Source organism: Artibeus jamaicensis, unplaced genomic scaffold (assembly GCF_021234435.1).
Source record: "Artibeus jamaicensis isolate MK-2021 breed Jamaican fruit bat unplaced genomic scaffold, CSHL_Jam_final scaffold_1964, whole genome shotgun sequence".
Classification (NCBI taxonomy): domain Eukaryota; kingdom Metazoa; phylum Chordata; class Mammalia; order Chiroptera; family Phyllostomidae; genus Artibeus; species Artibeus jamaicensis.
Genome location: NW_026522030.1, coordinates 19,026,961 through 19,045,996, shown reverse-complemented (window position 1 = coordinate 19,045,996; position 19,036 = coordinate 19,026,961). Strand labels below are relative to the sequence as shown.

Genomic DNA, 19,036 nt, shown 5'->3' with positions numbered 1-19,036 from the left:
AGGGCTGTCTGGCTGCTGGGTACAGAAAGGCAGGGAGGAAGGTCAGAGAGGGGCAGGGTACCAGGACTGAGGCAGAGAGAATAGTGGCCTGGACAAGGTGCCAGCAGAGACATGTTCCAATTCCAGAGCTGAGTGGAGGGGAGAATGGGCAGGACTCAGAGTGCGTTGGAGATGAAGGAAGTGGAAGAGGCCAAGGCGCCTCCCGGCCTGGGCCAGCTAATAGGTCAGTGGACGATTCAGGGAGCCATGTGTGAGCACTGCTGAATGAGGCACGGGAAGTGTGGTAACGGTGAACATCCTCACGGTGCTTTCCTGCACCCCTGTGGGCGTGGTCAGCGGGATCGCTGCTCCAGGCGTGTGGGTCCTTGACGTCGTCATCAGGACCCCTCCAGAAAAGCTCTGGTCGTTGCACTCCTGCACACCCGTGCCACCTTGGGCCGAACATTTCCTCCTGGATGTAGAGTGTTAGAGCTAGAAGAAATCCTAGGGGGCATTCTTTGTCCCCATCGCACAGATGAGGAGACTGAGTCAAGTATGTTTATATTTTTAAAGCTTTTAAAAAAAGGTTTATTTACTTTTAGAGAGAGGGAAGGGGAGGGAAAAAGAGAGAGAGAGAGAGAGAGAGAGAGAAACATTAATGGGCTAGAGATACATCTATTGGTTGCCTCTTGCAAGCCCTGAACCAGGGACCTGGCCCACAACCCAGGCTTGTGCCCAGGCTGGGAATTGAACTGGTGACCTTTTAGTTAGCAGACCGGTGCTCAATCCACTGAACCACACCAGCCAGAGCGAGTCATACATGCTTAAATCATTTGCCTAGAACACACCCGTAGAACCAGGAATTGAACTCGAGATGCCCCATCAGTTGAAGGATCTGCTGTCCCAGTGGCGCGGCCAACAGTCAGTCCGGTGTCCCCACCCCACCAGGTCCCTTCCTGCAGGCGAGGGGCGCCCATCACACCAGGAGGCACCCTTCCCAGCCAGCGCCCACTCCTGAGGTTCCGATGGAACTGGCTCGCCCTTCTGTAGCCTGCGTCCTGTGGTTTTCTTCTTCCATGTTCTCACCAGGTAGTGACCACAGAGGACGTCCGTGCCTCTGTCCAAGCTTGGAAAGAAAAACTGAACCAGAGGATTCACTACCTCAACTGCGGGCTGGACAGAGTGTCCACCACTCACGTGGATTTTGCTGTAAGGAACAGAATGGGGTGGCGGCAAGGGGTGAGGGACACCTGCAGGGCGCAGCAGACCCAAGGGAAGGGGCGCCCAGGTCCCTGCCGGCAGCAGGCCGACTGGGGAGCCTTGGAAAGACCACGGGCTGTGGGTCGGATCTGGGTTCAAATCCAAAATGGCCACTTTCCTACTTTGGCCTCTTAGGAGATCCCTCACCTGAAGGCCCCACCTCTTCTCCCCCGTCAGGGCCCTCGGCCCACCCCACCCACCAGCTCTCAGGGCAGCCTCACCTCTCAGCCTCTCCCTTCCCACCCTCACCCGTGTGCACCCACCAGCTTCTTTCTCCTCACCTACCCCCACCACCTCATCCAAGCCCCGGTCTCTCGCCCACCTGGTTGCCCTTATCCTCCTACCACCTTCCACGATCCGCTCCCTGAGCCACAGCCAGACCAAACCCTAGAAAAGGCCGGTCTGACCTTGTCACTCTCCTGCCCTCTGGGCAAAACCCAGACCCTTTCATCAGACCTGCGCAGCAGCCTCTGCAGTCCACCCTGCACGGCCTCCTCATTTCTCTGGTCTCCCTAAGCTGTCACTTTGCCCTGAGCCATCCCCCACCCCTGGACTGGTTGGCGTGTCCTGGCCCCAGAGGCACCTTGGCTTTCCCCAGGATCGCACAGATCATGCAGTGAGGTCTCATGTTAGGGACCATCTCCCCTTGACCATGTGCCCCAAGAGGACTTAAGAGCCTTGTCCCCCTGACCCCACACTCAGCCCCCCACACCTGGGTTCAAACACCAGAGGCTCTCAACCAACTTCAGGTGGTGGAGGGAGGGGGGCTCACAGAACCGATGGCGACATAAAGGGGCAGCCCTCGAGTGCCGCTCTGGTCCCCCTCGGGCCCTGCCTCCTCCCACTGCCATGTTCCGAACCAGCCCTTCCTTCTGTGGGCAGGCTCTTCCCACTGTGCCACCAGGACGTACCTCCATTGCACCACCCCTTCCATGCCTGACAAGATGGGGTTCAGGGGCCCAGCCAGGGTCTTTCCCTCTTACAGTCCAGTGCTGAGTCACAATGCAGAGTAAAATAGTGAACTGCTGGAGCAAGTGCTCACTGTGGGCCGCCACTCTGGCCCCTTCTCTAAGGTCCAGCTGGAGGAGGAATTGGCCACTCACTTATTCATGCATTCATTCATTCACTTGTCCATTGGTCACAGGCCAGTCGTACAGGTCTGTGACCCTCAGTCTCATAGAGGACACTGGAACTTTTCCTTTACAGTACTGGTCCCCATTGTGACCAAGGATTTATCTGTAGATGTGCATGTTAAATGTCTGTCTCTCTGACTGGGCTTTAAGGTCCATGAGGGCAAGGCTTATATGTGGATTCTTCACCCCATGTCCCGGGACCAGGCAGAGCCTTGCAGAGAACAGGAATGCAGGAAACATTTTTGAAGGTTGCATGCATGCATGCACGAACGAATGGCCCTCTAAAAGAGATAGGAGCATTACCGTTTCACAGAAGGGAAAGAGGCTCGAAGAGGTCAGGCAGCTGGCCTCCAGCCCCAGCACCTGAGCAAAGTGGTGCTGGAATGCAGACCCACCCTGTCTGACTCCCTGGCACCTAGGCCGGGCCCACACACTTGGGCCCTTCTCCCTGGCTTGCAGGACAATGTGCTCATTGACGCGGAGATAGGGAGTGACATCCTGGTGTCTTCAGAAGCCCTCGAAGAGGACAGCAAGACACGTGGGGTCACCCCCGAGTCCCTTGCCCATCCGAGCCGCATGGGGAAGCCCATGATCGAAGACCCAGCTATAGACGTGGTGAAGAAGATCCTGCAGTGAGTGGTCTGGCGGTGCACGCTGGGGCCCCGCCACCACAGCCCAGGCCCTGAGCCTTCAGCAGCTGGCCTTGGGGCCCCATGCCCTGCGTTCCCGTGGGAGCCTGCTTCTGAAAGCCTGTGGTCTTGAGCAAGGGGCCTCCCCTCTCAGAGCCTCAGTTTCCCCCTCTAAAATGGGGCTCAGGATAGGGTGGAGTTGCCTGGCGTTGTGTGCTAACTGGGGGTGGTGCCCGGCGCCTGGCCTGAGCTGTCCTCACCATCCCCGGGTAAGCCTCACATCCCTTCCTCTGGTTTCAGACTTCAGGACTCAAAATTCTCAGTTCCCTCCTCTGAGAAAATTCGATCGCAGACAGGTAGAGGCAAACAGGCCTGGGGTCTCGGGGCACTGGCGGTGGGGAAGCCAGCGGGGCCGCCCGGCCCGTCCTCACCTCGGGTCCTCTGCTTTTGTTCTGTGCACTCGTCACCCAAAGGCTTGAAGCGACAGCGGAATCAGGGAGAACACTCTGGGAAGGCCTCGCCCAGTGGCAATGTCACTTCTTCAGGGAGGTAGGGACGCTGGGCTGCCCAGGATCTCCCCTTCCCTGACCTCTACCCTGTCTCCCTAAAGGGAGGCTGGAGATCACCCTGCTGCTCTGCCAGAGTCTGTCATCAGAATGTGCTGCCTGTGCCTGCAGCTCTGAGACTCCGAGGGGCCCAGTGAGGGCCCGGCTCTGCCGCTGGCTTTGGTCACAGCTGCACTCATTCCTGCAGAGTGCTGGGCTCACACTGGCCTCCCACCAGAGAACCCATCTGGGATTGCAGAGGTTTCCATGGAGATGGTGGGTGGATCCAAGCCCTGGTACCTTTCTGCACACACAGTGTTGATCTGACTGAGGAACCCTAGAGATGACTCTCCTTGGTTGGCATCACAGAGCCATAGGAGGAATCCTGGGCATCTGCATTCTAGCTACGTGTGCTGCCCACTGTGCCCCGCTAAGGTGGTTAGACTCGTGGCTCAGTGAGCATGAGCCTTAGCTACCACTTAGTGTGGATTTTGATGACAGAAGCCACATGGCTAAGCCAGCTTTCTTGGGCTTCTGTGAGCCTTTGTTGATGTGCTTTAATTCTTGGGTTTGAGGAAGTAGCAGTGAGGAAGCTACTGCTTTGCATCCCTCTTCAGGTCATATGCAATGTGGAAATAAGCAAAGACCAACCAAATGAGAAAAGCAAAGACTATTCAGAGCTCACTCCAGCATGGGGGTCAACCACATCACTTGCGTTGTAGCGGAGACTCAAAAGCATGCGGAGGAATAGGAGAGCTTTACAGTGGAGAAGAGGAAGGGCTTTGGGCCTCCTGATTGGAAGCTGTTGGCACAGGAAGGGGGCGGGGCGGAGCATCCTATGTGATTGGTCAGGGGAACATACTTGGTTTTCTCTGGTCGGTTCTAAGTGGGAAGCAGGGACAAAACTTGGGAAAGCTGTCACCTGTTAATCAATTCCTGGTCGTTTGGGGGCCCGTTATGATAGACATTATTGTTTAGCTTTCTGAATTGTCACTAGGACAACCACTGGCTTCCTGCGAGTCAGATGCTGGGCTGGCTTCCCGAGTTGTTTGTTGTAATGAGGAGCTGGTTCTCCTGCAGGTCGCGGGTCAGACTTTTGTGTTTGTATGTGGTCCAGCCATTGTCCATCTGCATATTCAGTCTCTCAGAGGCTGCAAAACGAAATCCATGTTGCTAGGGCTGCCAGACTAACATTCAGGATGCCCAGTTAAATTTGAATTAGATACACTAGTATCTTAGTATACGTACGTACCAAATATGGCATGAGACATACTTACATTAAAGAAATTACTCGTTGATTATATGAAATTCAAGTTTCAATGGGCATGTTGTATTTTTACTTAAAAATCTGGCTACCCTACATGTGGCTCAACCTATTTTTTTGGCGGGGCGGGGGGAGCTTACCAGAGGGTAGCAAGGATACAAATGTTTAGGCCTGAGCCCCGATTCCCCACTCCCCCTTCTCAGTGGCCCTGGGGTGGGGGTAGCGGAAGAGGTTCATCCCCCCAGTCCAGTGACCTCCAGAACTGATGAGGAGTCGGGAGGCAGCTGAAGGATTCAGCCCCAAAGGGGGAATCACGCTGCCCGCAGGCAGGGTGAGGCCTCTGACAACTCGGTGGGACTCCCTCGGGCTCAGGCAGGCCTGTGTCCACCCCCAGCCTCCAGAGCACTGACCCACCTTTGTCCCACAGCGGCACACGGTTCGCCAAATCCAACAAAATCGACAGAAAGTACCAGGTGCTCTGGGACAAGCCACCTCCTCAGGCCGAGTAAGTGACCGTGCCTTTTCCTCGAACTCCATTGTAACCTGCCGTCTCCATGTGGGGGCACTGAGCCTGGTTCAGTTGAGGGGCAAATAAGGAGGGGTTGGTGAAGGGGCAGATAACGGTCAAGGGCGGTTTACCTCAACTCATCTCACCTGGATTTGTGGAGAGATTTTTTTTTTTTTCACCAAAATTTCACATTTTTCAAATGAAGTATTTTGTGGTAGCAGGGTAGCAATGCCTGTCTGAGGTTTGGGTTTTGTTTTATTTTTAAGTGCTTCTCTTTCCTGCATTCTTTTTTTCCATTTATTCTAATGCCAATGATTGAAACAAAATATGCTGCACTTAGCTACATTTCGAGCAAACTTGTAAAATTTCTACTTCAGAAAATCAAAAGCACTCAGAGAAAGTTCAAGTCCACAAGTGCTCCCCCTGCCCCTGAGTCAGAGGCCCCGGCATCGCAGCGCCCCACCTGTCTCTCAGCCCCACCGGCCTCACCACTTGGGTTTTGGGAACATGCGAAGAAGGGCGGCTTTTACATCAGGTGGCCCCTTGTCCCGTGTACCCAAAGACATTCCAGGTCGTTAAAACCTTCACTCTCTCCCAGTTTCCTGTAGTTCTGTCATTTTATCAGGTATGTAGATGCATGTAACCATCACCACAGTGCAAAAACAGGACCGTTCCATTGTCACCAAGGCTCCCCACCCCTGCTCCTTACGGCCATGCCCACCGCCCTCCCTCGCTGTCCCTACCCCTGAGCGGCAGCTACTCTGTTGTCCATCCCTACAGTGTTGCCACTTTGGGAATGTCATATAAATGTTCTCATACAGTGTGTGACTTTTCAGAGTGGCTCTTTGCAGTCACCACAGTGCTCTCGAGACCCACTCAAGTTGTCATGAGTGTCAGTGGCTCACTCTTTTGTGTGACCAGGTGGGACGGATGATGTCTGTGGTGCAGAGGTACAATGGCTCTTTGGTGATTAAAACAACCACAGGCTACACAGAAAAAAAATAAGTTGAGAATTTATTGAATCTCTGAGAGGTAGGGACTCCCCTGGTGTAACACAGTGGTTAATGGCTCAGAAAATACAATCAGACTGACCATGCTTTTACCTCCGAAGCTGGGACTCAGCCGACTGACGTCTCCCCAATCTCGGCCTTCCCCTCGGCACAGCGGGTAGGAGGGAGCCCTCCTCTCGGAGCCGTGGAGGAGAGCCAGGGAGCTCCTGAGCGCCTGCCGCGGGCCTCCCTTTAGTGATACAGGACTGTCCCACCGGGAAGCACTAGAGGAAATCATGACAAAAACAGATGGAAAATTTTGGCAAATAAATTTTGAAATTCCTGTAAGTTAAAATGCAGCGAAGTGTTATCAATAATAGCCACCAGCCAAGACACCATGACGGTAAACGAGGACAACAAAGAAAAAGACGTTTAAAAATTGGGCCCCTCTGCCCGCCGCCACGCAAACTGCTAGGGAAACCTTGAGAACTTAGTAGGGTAAGAGAATCTGAAGAGACCACTCCGAAAGGAGGAATAAAACCAGGAACAAATACATGGAGAAAACACGCTCCCTAGATTGCAAAGGAGTGAGAGGGGAAGAGGTTCGCTCCGTATTTTGCCTGAGATGAACCAATATAGAAATGGATTTCAGCGACATGCCCAGTTTATGTGGGGAGAGCGACGGAGGTGGTCCCTCTGGGCACTGCAGGTGGGAGGTGTTACAGAAAAAATTATTCTGATGATTTTATCCCAGACTATTGCTTGAGGTGTTGAGACTCACACTAGGGGAGAGATGGGGCTCAACTCAGAAGACAGCGAGGACAGCGGGGATGGACGGCCGATGTGCAGAGCGGGGGGTGGGGGTCCGTGGATGGAAAATTCCAGAGTGTTGGTATTCTTGCCAAACCTACTTAACAGGATTCTTGCTGATGGCAGGCCAGGCTGATCGAGCATAAGGGGCTGTCTCTCGACCAATGTAGCAGGATTCTTGTTAAAACAGAACCCAGCAGGCCAACGACCGAGCCCAGGGGTGAGGCCTAGTTGAAGAAAGAGTTCGGAAGAGCCGAGCCCGACCACAGTTTGATCAAGGAGAGAGTCTTTGTCAGTCCCTCTTCTGGTTCAAGGGAAGAAGAGCAGCATGGAAAATACACGTGAACCTAATTCCAAACCCATTTTAAAATCAGCGAAAGGAAATGCAGTCACACATCGGCACTCATTCTTCCTTCTTGTTTTTCAGTATATTTTCAGTTCAACTTAACAATGACAAAAGAATTATAAAATGAAGGATCAAGTGACCTGTATACATATGTTTCAGGAACTGGCCAACAATGGCGTGTTTATGACAGTCACTGTGACGTTTTATAGAAATTATAAGGATACTAAGTGTCCTGCAGGTGTATGTGGCTCTAACTCATCTGCCTTCACTTCACTCTGTTGAGGTGCTGGCGTAGCTGGGCAGGAGCGTCCATGGAGTCTGTGCAGATCCGTCTAATAAAGCCCTGGTGTGTTCAGCCACCTAAAGGCCAGAGGTATTAGAAGGAAAATGTTTGGTCCTACAAGAAGTCTTGCTCGTGTGATTAATATTTATAAGAAAGCATCATTTCTTCTTTCAACCAATGCCGAGGCACGGGTCGGTGCAGACTCTGCACTGGGGCCAGGGATTCCATGGTGAAGAAAAATAGACACACTCTGAAGTTTCCATCGGCTGCAAGAGATGGAGGTTAATCAGCCAGTCGCATTAATCAATCCCAGATCCCTCTCTGAGGAGTGCTGTACGGTCGAGGGCCACGCTGGGAGCTTTGGAAGGAGGCAGTCGGGAATTGCCACGGAGCCGGGATGTGAGGAAGAGCAGGAACAGGTGTGACCGAGAGGAAATTAGCAGTGCTCTCAGGGGATGAATCAGTCTGTACGAAGGTCCTGGGGCAGAGAGAGTAATTATAAGGAGTGACGAGGCCAAAAGAAAGCAGAGACCCTTGGAAAGGGCCAAACCCAGCTTGTCATACACAAGAGGCAATGAACTTGACAAACAGAAATATTAGGTGGGCATGTGCTTGGGCATCATATGAATGTCCAACTGCAGTTTTGGCCGGGCTGCTGAATCCTTGGAAGGTTCTGTCCATTTGGTTTTGTCCACATTGTTTGGTGCGATTCGGCCAGGCCTCTCAGGGCTCCATCTCGTGTGTGTTGCAGGGATTTTAAAGGGGTCGTCATGACCCTCCTCTGGGAGAACAGCGAGCATCTGGTGAACATCATGGAGGTGAGAGCTGCAGCCCAAGCCCTCTGCCTGCCCCTCCATCAGCCGCTGGCCAGTGTCCCTAAAGGCCTCTGCCTCCTGCCTCCTGCAGAGAATGGCTGTGTGGGCGAAACTGAGGAAAAGGGATTCCAGCCCCCACAGCCCCCATGGCTACCCAGCTAAACCTCATTCATTCATTTATTCAGTTGTGCAGCACCAAACATTTCTTGGGTATCACTGCTGTATGTCAGATACTGCATGTGCCCAAAGGAACAAGCCCATCTCTGTCCCTGAGGCCAGTGGCCAGCAGGAGGGTGACAGGCATGGCGGCACCATGGGAGGCAGGTGGGAGATGTGAACAGGTACCCGGGGAGTTCTTCAATAGGAGCTGCTCAGTACCCTGTTCAGCACACGCCACACAGAGGTGTCTGCGCATTTTTCTGCTTGCCTCCTACGGAGCAGCAAATCCTTTAGAACAGGAGCCTCGGATCATTCATACTGGCGGCCCCCAGCCTAGTAACCAGCTTGGCAACTTCATAGCAAGTTCTCAACCTGGTCATTGAAAGGAGGTTCCATTTGGCATTGAAGGATAAATAGAATTTTGCTGTTCACTCACTTGTGTCTTGCAAAGCCCTGTGACGCTGGAAGTGGTGAAAAGGACTGACAAGCAAGAAGAGGGTCACTGGTTTAGGGGACAGCAGGAGAGAAGGCCAGGGTGTGTGGAGGGCAGGGTGGAGGATGCCAGGAGCCTGGTCCAGCGTCCCATGGTGAGGGTCCTTGCCCAGACACTGTCAACCCTCTCTCGCAGGAGTTTAACCGCAAAGAGAAACGCCCCGTCACCAGGCCTGACTGCATGTGTGACACCTTCGAACAGTGTGTGGAGAACGTCAGCAAGAAGATGCTGGAGTACCAGGCACAGATGGACGAGTACCACAACTCCTGCCTCATCGGTGGGTGCTAGCAGCCGGGGCAGGCTCCAGCAGTGGCACAGGGCCACTGACTGAGCTAGGCTCAGGCCTCACGACCTGGATGTGACCCTTCGGGCCCAAAGGCTGCCAGGTGAGGCAGAGGAGCCTCTTAAGAAACAGTCAACATCTTAGAATTGGGAGAAAACCTTATTCAGATTTAACTGGGGGAAATAACAAAATGCCCCCTTCAGAAGGTCTCTTTTTCATGAGAAATGTGGTGATTTGTATAACTAAAAATGTTTTGTTTGTTGCACAGATATCTTTGACAGCTTTATTGAGATGGTCACATACATGCAATTCACTCACTTAGAGTGAGCAATTCAGTGAATTCCTTATATTCACAGAGCTGCACGACCATCCACGGTCAGGTTTAGAACGTCCCGTCCCCCATCACCTCCCCAGCCCCGCACAGCCACAAATCAGCTTTCCGTCTCTACAGAGCTGCCTCTCCTGGATTTCCGTATGAATGGATCATTTAGTATGTGGTATTCTGTCACCGGCTCTTCCATTTTGCATAGTTTTTAATGGTTCATCCATGTTGTACTGTGTATCTGCACTTCATTCCTTTTCATGGCTGACTTATATTCCATTGTCTGCACATACCTCATTTTGTTTATCTCTTCGTTCATTGCTGAACATTTGACTACTTCAAATGCTGTGAATACTTCTGCTAAGAACATTCACGGACATGTTTTTGTGTGGATACATTTTAATTTCTCCGGGGTGTGTAACTAGGAATGGAATTTCTGTGTCATATGGTAACTCTACTGCCTGCTGTGCGCCTGGCTTGTGCTGGGGTGATGAACTTGGCAGACACAGCCTCCTGGAGAACAGGAACCTGAGAACAGGCGGGGAGAACACATCTTGCCATTTACATTCATTATTATGACATTAAAGGAGTTGCGGAAACATGAGCCTTGCCCTGCTTTTGTCCATTTCTCCATGTTCCTCTTCACCCGTGTCCACAGCCACGTGTGTCTCATGCTGAGGTAAGCCCTATCTATTCCTCCTGTAAGTCAGGGACCCTGAGGGCCCATTGTCAGCCTGCCGTGTTGGTGCAGAGGCAGTGTGGATAGAAGAGGGAGCGGAGGAGGGGCAGTCAGACCTGGGCTCAAGACCCAGTGCTGCCATCTCCCTGCTGCATGACCTTGACCAAGTCCCCTCACCTCTGTGAGCCTCAGTTTCCTTGTCTGCTAGAGATAAAGACAAAGCCCACCCTGCAAGGCTTTTTTGAGGACTAAACCCCTCACACAGACCTGTCTGGTGCAGGGTAAGCAGTCTGCCGCGCCTCTTGCTACTGTGGTTGCGCAATGACTGGGATTGAAACTACAGACGCATCTTGTTCCTCTAGCTCGGTATCTCCCCCGGTGCATTAGAGTTAGGAGAGGAAACTGGAAAAATGAGCAAGGAGTGAGAGACTGTTAAAATGACCAAGTACATATGAAAGAGAACCAAATAGAACTAGACTGGAAAAGTAAATATATGAAATTTTAAAATTATAGAATGGCTTGACCTGGCTGGTGTGGCTCAGTTGGTTGGAGTGTCATCCTGTGCACTGAAAGGTTGAGGGTTCTACTCCTGGTCAGGGCACATACTTAGGTCGTGGGTTTGGTCCCTGGTCCCGCCCATACGGGAGGCACCTGATTGGTGTTTCTCTCACATGGATGTTTCTCTCTCTCTGTCTCTGTCCGTCTCTCTGCCCCTTCCTCTCTCTCTCTTGAATCAATAAATATATCCTTGGATGGGGATTTTAAAAAATTATAAATGGCTTTACAACTAGATGATTCACTGGTGGAGGTGAAATCCGTGAACTACAAGATAGATCCAAAGAAAATATCCAAAATGCAACACAGAAAAACAGATGAGGGTCGGGAAGGAAGGTGAAGACACCTGGAGGAAAGAGCAGGTCTGACATGCAGCCAGTTAGTGGCCCAAAGGGACAGGCAGGATGAGACAGCGGCTGAAAGGCATGATGTATTTTAAATGAGCTGAGCCCTGACCCAGTGACTCAGTTGGCTGGCCATTGTCCCACACACACACACACACACACACACACGATCGCAGGTTTGATTCCTGGTCAGGGCACGCACCGAGGTTGTGGGTTCCATGTGCGGTCAGGGTGCTTATGGGAGGCGGCTGATCGATGTTTGTCTCACACTGATGTCTCTGTCTCTCTCTCTCTCCAAAATCCACAAACGTATTCTACGGTGAGGATTAAATGAGCTGAAAGGTCCTACGGAGTACAGAAGAGAAGTCCTTTGAACTTGTTTAGTTCAGTATTTTCTATACTAGTTTGACCACATGAGCCCTTTTGATGAAACAGCTATTACCACATTGAAGACCAAGTCTTTCTCTTTCTCTTCTGGAAACTGCTTTGGACCTTTCTCGGAGAGACTGCCACAGCCATTTGGCTCTGCTTGATCTTCTCCCCCAACCCTGTGTCTACAGAATTACGAGGCCAGATGAGGAGATTTGAGGAACTGCTGCCCCAAGTGTGTTGGCTGGTGATGGAAAATTTCAAGGAGCAAAACTGGAAAAAATTTTGCACCTCTACCACAGAGATCCGGGAGCACTTCTGGGAACGTATGGAGCAACTGGAGAAAAAGAAGGTGGGGCCCTAGGATCAGCCCTTCCTCCCCAGGACCAGGGGCCTTGGGAGTTCAGAAATGGATGTGGGGCATAAACTGAGTCCTGGGAAGGGCAATGGGCCAGGCTTGGGAGCATCGGTTGGGGACTAAGGGACACAAGGCAGTGTAGAAATGGGGGTGGAGCCAACATCTTCTTCACAGGAGTCATTCAGTAAAATCCTCATTGGGTTTAATGGGGGGGGGGGGGGGTTAGTTGGGTTTCACATGGCCATCGTCATTGAGATCGACAGTGATTGCCTACCGGGTCCTTACAGCCGTGGGATGTGGATGCTGTTTATTTCCTTGGACTAAAGCCCTGATTGTGCTGGACAGATGCTCAGCTCACCCTCTCCCTATCCTCAGTCAGCTCCAGCCATGCCCCTCGCTGGCCTTCTCTGCCCACCCATGGCTTGTCACACACCTGAGTCAGCACACACCAGTCTGGCCAGTGCTGTGATTTGCAGAAGACATAGGCCAGTGACTTCTTTGTCCTGGCCTCAAGACAGTGTGGTCAAAACTCCTGCTCATTTCTGGATGTTTTTGATTGAAGGATAAAAATGCCCAGAGTCTCCATCCTAATCTTGGACACCCCGCACGTTTCCAAGAAGTGGAGTCTCTATGTCTGGCAGAAGACAGACGGCAGGAGGATGTGGACACCATGATTAGGACAACCAAGGACAAGCTGGAGGTCAGTGGTGCCATCAGCTCCCCAGTCCAGCGTTGAGGGCTGCCGAGCTCCCCAGAGAGGTTCCCCCAGCTGATAGCCCACCACCACCAGTGCTGAGCACAGCTTTTTGCTGACACTCGGGCCAGATTGGGGGATGAAAGCGGGCAGGTTTTACAGGTGGAGATGGTCATCGTTGGCTGTATTAACCTACATTTTTTGATTTCTAAATTAATTACAAAATGACTAATGAGAACTTTCTTTCAAGATCCACGTGTGGTTGCATTTCTTCTCTTGTGAGTTGTCCCTTGGCCATTTCTGAATCACTTCCTCTCTTCAAGCCAAGTCACCTGTTGGGAGAGGCCTCCTGGCCGAGGACCAGGTGCCCGTGCACTCGGATACAGAGGGTACATGGCTCCCCAAGTCCTCTCTCAGCCTCTTTGAGAGGCAAGAGCCTTTGCTGCCAGCCCTGTGCTCCCCATATCTCCTCCAGGACTGTGCCAGGAAGTGTGGCCGGTTATTCATAGCCAGCTTGGCCACCTTTGCCGAGAAGTTCCTGCTGCAGTTGGATGAAGTGATCACCATGGATGACATCCAGGTTGCAAGTAAGGGGCACTGCTGCCTGGCGTCCCGGCCCCGGGGGGTTGGCCAGGCAAAGGCTGATGGGCCTGGGGGGTCTGCTCCCCCACAATTGCACCAGAATGAAAACAGATTCTGCCCTTGAAGGGGCTGATGAATTTTTGTTTGTTTTCATGAAAAGTAACTTGTTTTCATTAAAAAAGCAAATCCCAAATGGGCCAGAGATTACGTGTTGAAAATGAATGATATTTTTATCATTTTGGGGCAGGGACAGTTTTTCTAAATATGAGAGGACAGTCAGAAACCATAATGGAAATGGCTGGCACATCTCTGTGGCCAAAGCGAAAACAAGGAAACATGTCAAAGGCTGGAAAGACAAATCACAAACTGGAGAAATATTCCTAATCTCCTAAAGGTCAGGGAAAGGCCTAACATCCCTGTGGTACAAAAAACTTCACCAGGTCAAATTTGTAAAGAGAGACCAGGGCAAACACGTGTAGTTCAAAAAAGAAGTAATTCCTGTGGCCACGAAGTTTGACCTGCTGGAGGATGAAAAATGCAAATACGGACATTATTAACATATCAGTCTTCCCTGACAGCTTTGCAAGGCTTTTAAGTTTAGTGGCAACCAGCCCTGGTGAGAACGTGAGGAAGCCCAATGCCACAGAGACCCTTGAAATGTGACATCGATGGCACTCTCTTGGAGAACCCTTGTTGCTACCCGTCCAAATTCTTTTTTTAAAATATTTTATTTATTTTTTTAGACAGAGGGGATGGGAAGGAGAAAGAGTGGGAGAGAAACATCAGTGTGTGATTGCCTGTCATGTGTCCCCTAACAGAGACCTGGCCCGCAACCCAGGCATGTGCCCCGACCGGGAACTGAACCGGCAACCATCCAAATTCTTAATGTGCACACCTTTGACCTTGTGATTTTTACCTTAGGAATTTATCCAACGGAAGCAGTTGCATGATTTTTCAAGGATATATTTTAAAACATATTCATCCCAGCATTAAAATTACAGAGAATTGGAAATGATACTAATATCTAAGTATAGAGGAATGGATGACTAAATTATGGCTGAAATGTGCAGTGAATACTGTTCAGCTGTTGAAGTGGGTTTAGTGGGCCTGCAGGTACTAACGTGGAACGGCAGGAAGGAATGCCGTTGTGTGAAAATGCACACTGACAGTACTTACCTACGGCACCGTGAAAAGACCCACATACATAACACACACACACACACGCATGCTCACGTCTATGTAAATGAGTCTGTGGGAGAGAGACAGAGCGGAAGACAGGCAGAGCCTGGGGACGGGTACCAGACCGCTGATGGCGACCACCGCTGGCGGCTGCGGTTATGAGAGACCTATCAAACCTTTTCTCTTTCCAGGTTATGTGATGTTTCAAGTTTTTATAGTGGCCATATTACTTTTATAGCTATGGAAAGACTCAAGTCATATCTTAAATGTTATCCATTTATCACTAACCTATTACGTCATTAAATATATTACTTTTACTCAAAATTTTTTATTACGAAGACAATAAGTATTTATTATAGTGAAATAAGGAATTCAATGTGAATTACAAAGAAAGTTAAGACCCCAGCCTGCATGTCTGGTGCGTTCTGTCAGCTTTTCCGTGGGAGGGGGCTCTGCCTCCCCCGGGAGACTCCAAGTGGGGAGGAGGGGAGTGAGCCCTTGTTTCTCTAAACGTGAGGTCGGGAGGTGGGCCCCTCGGTCTCAGGCTGTGGGTGAGGCCACAGCCAGCAACCCGTTTTTTGCCCACCAGGGATGGAACCCCCCAAACAGAAAACATCAATCCTCATACGGAGGAAACTCGCCGGGCTCTCCCTGGAAGAAGAGAGTGAGAAGCCCCTGGTTGAACGGGGGAGCAGGTGAGAGCCACGAACAGGAGGAATACCACGGATGGCCGTGTTTGCTGCGGGTGGTGCAGTGGGAAAACAGACCCGGTTCCCTGGGAAAAGCATTCTGTCCTGTGCCTCAGTTTCCTCGTCTGTGACATGGGCATAGGAGCCCCCTTACGTGGTATCATGAGCAGAGAGTTAACGGGGTCGGAGTGCCCCTGGCATGTACTGAGAACTCAGTGGCGGTAGGGCCCACGGAGGGGCCACAAAGAAAAGGCTGCCTGTCTAGTGTGAGGCATGTTCTTGGGTTGCTGGCGGCACCGTGAACATGTGACGAGAGCTATCAAAGTGCTTGTCCCTGTGTCCCAAGAATGTGACTCTGGGAGAAGTGAGGCAGGGATTTGCCCAGCTGTGTTCTTAGCAGTGGCTCTGACAGCTCGGCAGAAACAGTGGGCTGGGAGCCGGTGAGCACACCCGGCTGGCGACCGAGGAGGAAGCCAGGCCCAGGACAGGGAAGAGCGAGAGGTGCCACATCCCCCTTCCCCACACGGAACCCCGGACTGTCTGTTTGCGTGGGTTTAAACAGTAGGGAAATGCAAAAAAGAACTCGAAGAAATGCTTTTTCTTTTCATTAAGATATTTAAAGAAATACTAACCTCATAAAGACAAATGAATTTTACGGTGACACCCAACCAAAAAAAAAGGGAATGCCAGCCCTTCTCACCAGGGTGAGTGGTGCACTGTGAATGGGAAAGCTGAGCCTGGGGGCTGTGATTCCAGGCCACGTTGTTTACAGGAAGTGGCCTGGGATCAAACCCACTGAAGTCACCATCCAAAACAAGATTCTGCTCCGGAAAACAGCGTCGATCACCACCACCAAGACAAACCTGGGCCACCTGGCAGCCGTGGAAGCCCGAAATGCCGTCTACCTGGTGAGCGCAAAGATAGGTCTGGAGAGGCGTGTGGGGGGGGGCAGAGCAGCTCAGTGTGGCTGGCCTGGGAAAGGGGGGCTTCCCGTCACAGGGGCCTGGCATCTGGCCACGGAGCAGACGACACAGGTAAGGGTGCCCCAGAGCGCAGGGTCGACACTCAGAACAGTCGATGTTCCCATTCACAAGGACGTGAGCCACTGGTTAGGTCCGGTCCCACTGATAGCGTGGGCCCCAGTGCTGCTGTGGGAGCCCAGCGGAGGGACACCCACACAGGCAGGGGAGCCGTGGAAAGGAAGGCTTTCCAGAGGAACAGTGAGTCCGAGCGAGGGGACAGGGTCAGTCAGGGGCAGCAGCGGGTGGACTGGTCGGCAGTTTCTGTTCTCGACGAGAGCATCGCATCGAATCCTTGAAACAAGCCCGCGAGGAAGGTAGAGTTGTCCCCGTGTTACTCTTGAAGACACTGAGACTTAAAGCAAGTGCGCCCCCATAGGCCACTACAGAGTGGCAGAGGCAGGGTGAGAAGCCAAGTGCCTCGGAGACACCCATCGGGGCCTGTGTGAAGAAGAGGCTACACCCAGTGGCCACCTGGGGGGCCTGTCAGCTCTACAGATGCGTGGTCCTTTGGTCCAGGTGCCCAGAGAGAAACCTTTTTCTGCCTGGAGGTAGGCTGACCCTGGTATTGGTAAGGCTCAGTCTGAGCCGCAGTTTCCCCACCTATAAAACAAGCAAAACAGTCAGACCTGCCTGACTGGCTGTTGAGCAAATATGTAAGAAATGACTTCTGAAATCTTGCCAGGGCCTGGGGACGGCGGGCGGGAGGTGGCGGTGCCGGTTAAGAGGCGCCTGCCTCAGTGTATAGTGTTCCCCTAGTGCACAGGATCCAGAAGCGCCTTCTCACGGGGCCGCCTCCTGCTGCCTTGCTCCTAGAAATACCTCGCGTTATTCGAAGGGGAGTTGAAGAGGATCCAGGACGAGCACTGGACGCAGGTGCGGGAGGCTGGGCGCTGGAAGGACAGCTGGAAGAGCTCCGTGCACACCATCCGCAGCCTGTACTCGTGACGCGCTCAGTTCACCCCGAGTAAAGGCTCCTTTTCTATGGACTCCTCCTCTGTCTCTCCGCCTGTCTCTCCGTCCATCTATCCATCCATCCATATGTCTGCCCACCTCTGCACTATGCCCAGCACCGTAGCTTCATGACTGGGGACATCTCGTGGGCAGCAGTTCCAGTGAGGAAGACTGAGGTAGGAGGAGGAGTCCTCGTGGTTCGCAGGGACGGTGGGTAACGGGAATAGGTCACTTAAAACAGAAGTACTTCGAAGGAAATAACTTCCAAAAGCCACACTTGGTGCTTGCTCTTGGAAAATGAAACAATTAGATCTTCTGGAAAAGGCTCTCTTTTACATGTAACAAAAATGTGGGTTATAATTGCAACCATGCACTGATTCCTAGAACCAACAAAAAATGCATCCAGTGCCACTTGGGCATTTACCTGGCAACTCGCCTCAGCAAATGACAGCATTTTGGGGGAAAAAAATCCTCTAGGACTCCTTAATTCTCCCAAGGGCCTCTTTGATCCCATGGGACTCAGATCATCCTCCCCGAACACCTCCGCCCTGCTGTCTTCCTGGTCAACGTTCTCCTCTTTGATTGCTACTCGGCCCCGCCACGCCAGGTCCCCTTTGTCAGTAGCTTTCCATGTCACTTGGACGGGTTGCTCAAATTCCTTCCTGGACACCACACACCCCTGTTTCTTTTACATGGTTGCCATTTTGACTGCAACCATTGACATTTTCACGTGCTTTCTCTATCGTAATGACTCATGAGGCAAGCCCCTATATATCTACCTAATGTGGTTTCTTCCCACTGCCTTTGCCTTTCCTCACCCCAGCATCTAGTGCAGTATAAACTTTGTACCAGCCGGTTGATGACTATTACGGAATCAGTAATACTGCAGCTGGTTGCTTTGCTTAAAGTATTAGTTACCCCACAACTGAGTCCTTAACCAGCTGACAACGAAGTATCTGCATCCTTGGAGTCATCCAAATATCTGGGCCCTGTTCAAGGCTGAGCTGTGTGGATGACCTACAACTTGGCAGGGGGCAGGGGGGCCTCTTAGACAGCCACGCCCCTCCCCTGTTGCTTCTGTGACCTCTCTCCAAACAATATCACTTTGAGCTTTCACGATCCTCTGTTTTCCAGTGTTCTTCAGCTGTGTAGCCTCTGCAGCTTTAGGGATCAGTCTCTCCCGGGGATTAGCCCCTTTCAGCTGACTCACCTTGGAGGGCTTTGTGGGCAGATTAGGGAGTTTTGCCCGATCAGCACATCCTCAGCTGTACCACAGCCTGCATTGCGGCAGGGCTCTGGCAGTCTCTCCCTTTTGATTGTTTTGTTTTGTTTTTCTCCTTACTCAGTTAAAACACATGCAATTGTCTAGAAACTTCTCTGCATTTGTTTGTGAGGCAATAGCTGATTGGAGAGGGGGTGCTCACGATGTCAATGATTAACCAAAAGCAGGTCTGTCCAAAGATCGCTTTTGTCATGGATCTGTTTTTTCTGACCTTATGTAAGCAACAAGTTCCAGTGAGGCTGGGTTTTATCCACAGACACAACTTCAAACATGTTGTTTAGCTTCAAAAAAATTTCCATTGCTAAAATTCTTTGCCATTAAGTAACTCAGAGGGAAAAAAAGATGAATAAAATCTAAATTCTTTTCAAGTTTGTTCACAAGGGAGATAGACATGGCCTCGCCTCCACCATCAACATGTTTGAGGAACAAGTCGGGTGCTGGAAGAGCTCAGCTAAAGGAGGAATCACTTTCAGGTGGGGTGTCAGGGAAGGCTTCCTGGGAGAGGAATTACCCT

The 19,036-nt window shown here is 51.6% G+C and overlaps 1 protein-coding gene across 5 annotated transcripts in view; it reads left to right on the top strand.

Annotated features, from left to right (window-relative positions):
• Positions 1-18,449, top strand: part of CCDC180 (coiled-coil domain containing 180) — a 53,098-nt gene extending 34,649 nt beyond the window's left edge. Inside the window, exons 25-37 of one of the 5 annotated variants that reach the window (XM_053656095.1) lie at positions 1,069-1,188; positions 2,832-3,004; positions 3,302-3,357; positions 3,475-3,550; positions 5,238-5,315; positions 8,498-8,564; positions 9,349-9,490; positions 11,957-12,117; positions 12,686-12,823; positions 13,293-13,404; positions 15,168-15,273; positions 16,040-16,175; positions 17,103-18,449. In XM_053656095.1, the coding sequence (XP_053512070.1) occupies positions 1,069-1,188; positions 2,832-3,004; positions 3,302-3,357; positions 3,475-3,550; positions 5,238-5,315; positions 8,498-8,564; positions 9,349-9,490; positions 11,957-12,117; positions 12,686-12,823; positions 13,293-13,404; positions 15,168-15,273; positions 16,040-16,175; positions 17,103-17,234 (1,497 nt within the window). In that variant the 3' untranslated portion in view covers positions 17,235-18,449. Of the gene's footprint in view, positions 1-1,068; positions 1,189-2,831; positions 3,005-3,301; positions 3,551-5,237; positions 5,316-8,497; positions 8,565-9,348; positions 9,491-11,956; positions 12,118-12,685; positions 12,824-13,292; positions 13,405-15,167; positions 15,274-16,023; positions 16,176-17,102 lie in introns of those variants that run through there. The other 4 variants (XM_053656094.1, XM_053656097.1, XM_053656096.1 and 1 more) reach the window with 4 other exon arrangements.
• The last annotated feature ends 587 nt before the right edge of the window (positions 18,450-19,036 follow it).